Raw genomic sequence first — 6,459 nt, forward strand, 5'->3', positions numbered from 1 at the left:
TAATGGCAATGGAAGAGTCCTTGATCAATTCTTTCCAGTTCTTTCATAGCTATTTCGTTGAAATGTATACATTTTTTAAGTTATTTTGTATTTCAAGTTATTGAAATTACGATTAATTCAAATGTAAAATAAAACATTATTTTTATTTTTATTCCATTGATCAAATTATTATAATGATAATTTAAAATAATCTCATTGAGTACCAACATTTTACCTCAGACTAAATCATGTCATATGACAGCCAGGAAAGCAAATATGTAATATAAAAGCAAATCTGTTTCTAATTGAGCATAAAATGTTAATAATTAACAATATTTAAGCATCACTTTCTCACTCATCCCCATTGCACCCGATAGGGCAGCAACAAAGTCCTTCCACTTCCGTCTGTCTTTGGTCATCTTCTCTATGGTCCCCCAGCTCTGCTGGTGTTGCTGAAATTCTTTCCTTATTGTCCTGTACCATGTTATCTGGAGCCTAACTCTTTCCCTACTCCTCTTTTGCCTTCTGGGATAAAGGTGTAATATGATTCTTGGGATTGCTTTGATGTCCATTCTGAGCATGTGACCAATCCAGGTCCACCTACGTCTCTTGAGTATGGAGTGTATGTCATCTTGCTGGGTGATTTTGAGAAGGTTATTGTTGGAGTTGGTCTTTGGCCATTATATATGCAATAGCTTACGTAGACATGTTGTGTGGATGGTTAATAGTTTGTGAGTGTCCTGTTCTGTTGTTTTCCTGCATTCTGCATCGTAGAATAATTTCGATAGTACACAGCTTTGGAAGATCGGGAGTTTGGTTTTGGTGATGTGTTGGTTGGATTTCCAGATTTGTTTAAGTTTTAAGAAGGTTGTGCGCGCTTTGGTTTTCCGGTTTTGAATATCTTGGTTTGTACCCCCATCATGGTAAATGGTGCTTCCTAGGTATGGGAAGTTATCAGTGTCTGTCAGTGTCCTCAATTGTTATTTCTGTTGGTATATTGATATTGGCGGGCATGACTTTGGTTTTACTGCCATTGATCACCAGTCCTACTTGTTGTACATAGGGCTGGAGTCTTTTTGTCTTTTCTCGCAAGTGCGTGTGTGTGAAAGGTGGGCTAGGTCATCTGCGATGTCAAGGTCTCCAATGGTGGAATAGAGGGTCCATTGAATTCCTCTCACCTATGATAAGATTGAACAATAGTGCTGACATTACACATCCTTGGCAAACTCCAGATCCTACCAATAAAAAGCCCGGGTTTTTTTAGCTGCAGGAAAAGCCATGATAGAACTGTTGCATGATGTTTACTATGTGGAAGGCTATGCCGTAGCTTCTTATGATCTTCCATGATCTAGAGGTTATCACGATGCATGCTGTCAAAAGCCTTCTGGAAGTCGATGAAGTTTATATTGGTTGTCGTTGCCCTTCACTGCACTGCTCAATGAATGCTGACTGCTCAATTCCTGAGAGTGAAGATCTGGCCAACGCATCCCTTGCCTTTCCTGAATCCAGCTTGTTCATCTCTGAGTACTTCTCTCTGTTGATGTGATTCAGTGTATAATGATCTTGCAGAATATTTTGCTGGAAACAGAGAGAACTGTAATTCCCCTCCAGTTTTTGCAGTCGGATAATGTGCCTTTCTTTGGTATTTCAACAATCACTCCTTTCGTCCAGTCTGATGGTACCTTCCCTTCCACCCAGATGTCAGTGTGTAGTGGAAGGAGGATTGTTGCAGACAAGGGGGCGCGGTACAGCCACATCTGCAAAAGACAGGGCTGGCTTGGCTCCATGGTGGTGCAGCTTTACTGGGTCTGCCCAATCAGCCTCTATAACGCTGATTTGTTGGACCTGGCTGGGAGAGTCTTCTTATACATTGTTATGTCTTTCAGTTGGGGGCTGAGGCGCATGAGGCGGAAACGCCTGCGGTCCAGAGCACGACCACAAGGAACAAACTCTGTCAGTCCCTTTTACTTTACCGTCCTGTTTTGCCAGCGAGCCTTTGTGTTAACGATTGTGAATAAAATCCTTGCCATGTCGGCACTCCACTACCCGAACGACTCCGTCTCCATCCCTAAACCCGTACATGTTGTCAGCACCCAGAGACTTTTCCTTCTTGAGTGATTTCATGGCTTTGATGATTTCTACTTTTGTTGGTGGGTTGATATTTATGTCCTTGTCTGCAGCTTCTTGTGTTTATATTGGATGTAGAGGGGGATCTCTGTTGAGAATCTCTCTGAAATGCTCTGTCCATCATTCCCCCTTTTCTTTTTCTGTGGTGAGTAGTTGTCCTTGTTTGTCCCTGCTATGATGTTGCTGTAGTTGTTGTTTGCATTTGTGTCTGCGTTTGCCAGCTCCTCCAGGTATGTCTCTTGTCTCTCCTTACTAGCCTTTAAACCTGTCTGTTGGTATTTTGGTACTGGGCCTATAATTCCTGTTTGAGCCTGGATGATTTGGTGCTGTTTATTTAGATTTAGAAGTCTCTTCTCTTTTCAATGTTCTTCCATTTTCCATTCCTTCCATTTTTTCTCTTGTGCCCAATAATTTTCTTACTGGTTTCATCATCTTCCCTTGCAGTATTTGAGAGGGCTTGATATCACTTCTGGACTTGTATTTTGAATTTTTCCTTCATGGATGGGTCTTTCAGCATGTTGTTATGAGGTGTGTTACGAGGTGTTGTCACTGGAGACATCTGCTCCTCTTCACACTTTGACATCTCTCAGTGAGTGTCTCCACTTTCCATTAATCATCAAATGGTTTATCTGGTTCTTGTCCTTCCCATTTTGTGAGAGCCATGTCAGTTTTTGTATGTTCTTGTGAGGGAAAAGAGTGCCTCCAATGACTATATTGTTTGATAGGCAGAATGCAGCTACTCGCTCACCATTGTTGTTGATTGCTCCACATCCATGTTTACCCATTGCTCTTTCACAGTTGCTGTGGTCATTGCCCGCCTTTGCATTTAAGTCACAGCAGACTACGAGAAGATCATGGGCAGGTGTTCACTGGACTTCAGATTGGAGGATGTTTTAGGTCTTTTGCCTCTTCTTTGGCATTATTGGTGGGAGAATAGCATTGAATAATTGTAAGATTGTTATGTTGTCCTTTGAATCTGGCTTTTATTATTCTGTTGATGGGTTTCAATTAGTGACTACTCTGTACCCTTTTGTGAGAATAATGTAAACCCCCATCATCCCGTCCAATGTATAGAAGTGTTTCTCCAGTTCTGGTTTGATTGATCCTGAATTGGTCCATCTAGCTTCACTTATCCCAAGGATGTTGAGGCTGTAAGGTTTCATTTCTTTGGTGATCTGTGCCAACTTCCCAGTTTCAAACATAGTTCGGAGATTCCAGAAGCCAAACTTTAGTTAGGTTTTGGTGTTCAGGGCCCACTTCTTCCCGAGGAAGGCCCACTGCCCGAGGAAGAAGTGGGCTTGTGGGATTTCATTAGAGGCAGTCTGGGGCTGGGGCTCATGTGGGTCTTCACATCCAGATGTTGGGGTTTCTATTGTTGACGTTTCCGTCAATATTGCAGTTTTTACAGAATGGAGTTGCGAGCCCCATGTCTAACCACGAGCCATTACTGGCTATTGGAAGGGTTGGTTGATTTGTTAGTCCTCTTCCTTAAAAATATTGTTATCCAGGTATCAGACTCATACCACATGCAACCAGAAAGGTTTAAGGTGGTGTGCAACTACGGCCCCGGGACGTCAAGTCCAATCAATTCCTGTTACTATGTAGGTCACATTGGCCTGGCAAGTTACCACTATTGGCAACATGAGGCATTTAAGCAATCATTTAGTTAGTAGAAATAATATAAATAATCAAATAGACTGTTTTGTATTACAAAAGTAATCTTGAAATATACAGCATGTACAAGGTTAAAATACATAAAAGGATAGGTTCGCTATTTTTCGGCACAGAAGCACAGGTTCCCATCATTTATAACTGTTCATAGCACAACCTCACTGGACGCTTTACTGTTGAGAAGGTGAACACTCTGTTGCAACTTCTCACAGTGCTTAAATGGAGTGTATGCTTAACTACAATTGCAACGCCTTACTATTACACATTTGAAAAAAGAACACTTTTGGAAATGAGAAACTTATACTGTAATTCAACCCAGTGTCACGCTTTTTCGTGCTCATAGTCGCAAAAATTGATCTGTTGAATCGTGTCCCATGAATCGTGTCCCGTGAATCGTGTTATTTTTTATCTTGTCGTAGAACTAACCAAACACGTTTTTGGAAAGGTCTTAGCTTATAGGTTAAGTTTGACCCTATAGTACATCCATATTCTCGCCCAACCTTAAATTTAATAGATGAAAAAGCGAGAAAGAAAAAACAAAACCAGTATCCCAAAATTTAAACTTTTAAACTAAAACGTACTGTTTTTAATACATCCACTGTTTACTTCAGCATTTAACTGAGCCGAGGAAAATATATAAATTTGTGGTACAAGTGTTTATTTTTTCATATGTTTCAGTCATGGACCCCATGGCATTGCTAGATCATTCCATAGATTTGAATGTCGTGGTGGGGCTCATTAACTGCACCATCTCATGAGAGCTTATTTTGAGGAAAGCCTTAAAATAAATTATGAATACCAATGTGAGAAATACATTTCTCACATGCGTGAATCATTGTTGACAATTATTATTATTTTTCTAATCAGCACACTTTGTCTATAGTTTTACTTTTCTGTAAAGTATTTATAAAGAAATCAGATCGTAAGGCAGCATGGTTTCCATATATTTTATGAAGTGAAATATTCTTCAGAATGTATTGGTTAACAATGTTTTTTGTCATGTGCTGTGTATTGCAGGTTTGGAAGTTTCTGTTTACTTCTTTATGTTCAAAAACACTGCAGTATGGACAAATGTATTTGAAACGGAGATGTATACAGTGCTAGATAATAACCCTTTAACATCCACAGTGCTCAGTAGGCCTCTATGCCGTGCTGCTGGGTCAGGGCTTTGCACAATAGCAGCCCTACATACTCTGGGGCTTTGAGCAAGTATAAAAGTCACAGTTAAAACAGAATATCATCAACTCAATCCAGAGTAAAAGCCAAATAATAACAACCATGGGCAAGGTGGGTAAAGGAGTGAAATTATTAATGGTTCCAGAAAACAATCACGAATTAGTTTCACTTTGTAAATGAAATGTCATGGTTCTCAGTTCTCTCTGAGACCTCCAAAAATGACGCTTATACGCCTATGTGTTCTCAGATTATCTTCTACGAGGAAAGGAACTTCCAGGGTCGTTCCTATGAGACCAGCAGTGACTGTCCTGAGCTCATCTCCTACCTGAGCAGGTGCCACTCCTGCAGGGTGGAGAGCGGCTGCTTCATGGTCTATGACCGCCCCAACTACATAGGAAACCAGTACTTCATGAGGAGGGGCGAGTACTCCGACTACATGAGCATGATGGGCATGAGGGAGTGCATCAGGTCTTGCCGTTTGATCCCCATGGTAGGAAATGTACTCTTTGAAATAGCTTTTGTGTATCTACAGTATCTCCTCCAACATTATTTACAATGGACATCTATCTGCCCATTTTTCCTTTACAGCACAGAGGCCAGTTCAGGATGAAGATCTACGAGAGGGAGAACTTCGGTGGTCAGATGAATGAGCTGATGGACGACTGCGAGAACATCATGGAGCGTTACCGCATGAACGACTGCCAGTCCTGCCACGTGATGGACGGCCACTGGCTGATGTACGAGCAGCCCCAGTACAGAGGCAGGATGATGTACATGAGGCCTGGAGAGTACAGGAGCTTCAGGGAGATGGGCATGAGTGGCACCAGGTTCATGAGCATGAGGCGTATCACTGACATGTGCTAACTATCCATTTTGAAATCAATAAATCATAATTTAACTTATTTTTGGATTTGCTGCAATTATTTTCTGTAACAAAGAAGAGGTTTTGTATGGAACATTTTCAGTTTCTGGAGCTTCAGATTATGAATGCCAAATGAGTTTTTTATTCAGCACTTTATTGAAATACACAATAGATAAATAAATAAAATATTCAGAGTTCATTATAGAATGAGTTCAAGTATTGGCACATATTACATATTAGTACATATTAGCCATAAGCCCCCATTGCTACAAACCACAAAAACCTCAATGAGCATTAATTAAATCATTAATATATGCCATTCCATAAATCTTTATGGAAGTTATGGAAGTTTTAAAAGTGCATTAGTTGCTATAAATTGTTTTTTTAGTTTGTTTTTTTTTAGAAAGGATGTCATGCCATTAGAAAGTGATATAATTTCAGTTACAATAAGTTCCATTACATAGATTGTATTGAATGGTTTGGGGTGTATTGCAAGAACATTAATAAGAGAAGACTATTAATCTAACTATATAAATAAATCATTATTGACTGAATATGAAGCTATGACTCCATTTTATATTTGGCATGGTTGCCTATAGACAATTACTTTCTGTGTGTCATAACCTTAAAGGTATTGCAAACCT

At 40.1% G+C, this 6,459-nt stretch overlaps 1 protein-coding gene across 1 annotated transcript; it reads left to right on the plus strand.

Annotated features, from left to right (window-relative positions):
• Nucleotides 1–5,188: 5,188 nt before the first annotated feature.
• Nucleotides 5,189–5,817, plus strand: LOC307244546 (gamma-crystallin M3-like; the record flags this gene model as incomplete). Its single annotated transcript, XM_080019763.1, has 2 exons — nt 5,189–5,443; nt 5,542–5,817. 2 exons carry the CDS (start codon nt 5,189–5,191, stop codon nt 5,815–5,817), a joined length of 531 nt encoding a protein of 176 aa, XP_079875889.1.
• Nucleotides 5,818–6,459: the final 642 nt, after the last annotated feature.

The sequence above is a fragment of the Zeus faber genome (genome assembly GCF_960531495.2).
Source record: "Zeus faber genome assembly, chromosome: 18".
Lineage (NCBI taxonomy): Eukaryota > Metazoa > Chordata > Actinopteri > Zeiformes > Zeidae > Zeus > Zeus faber.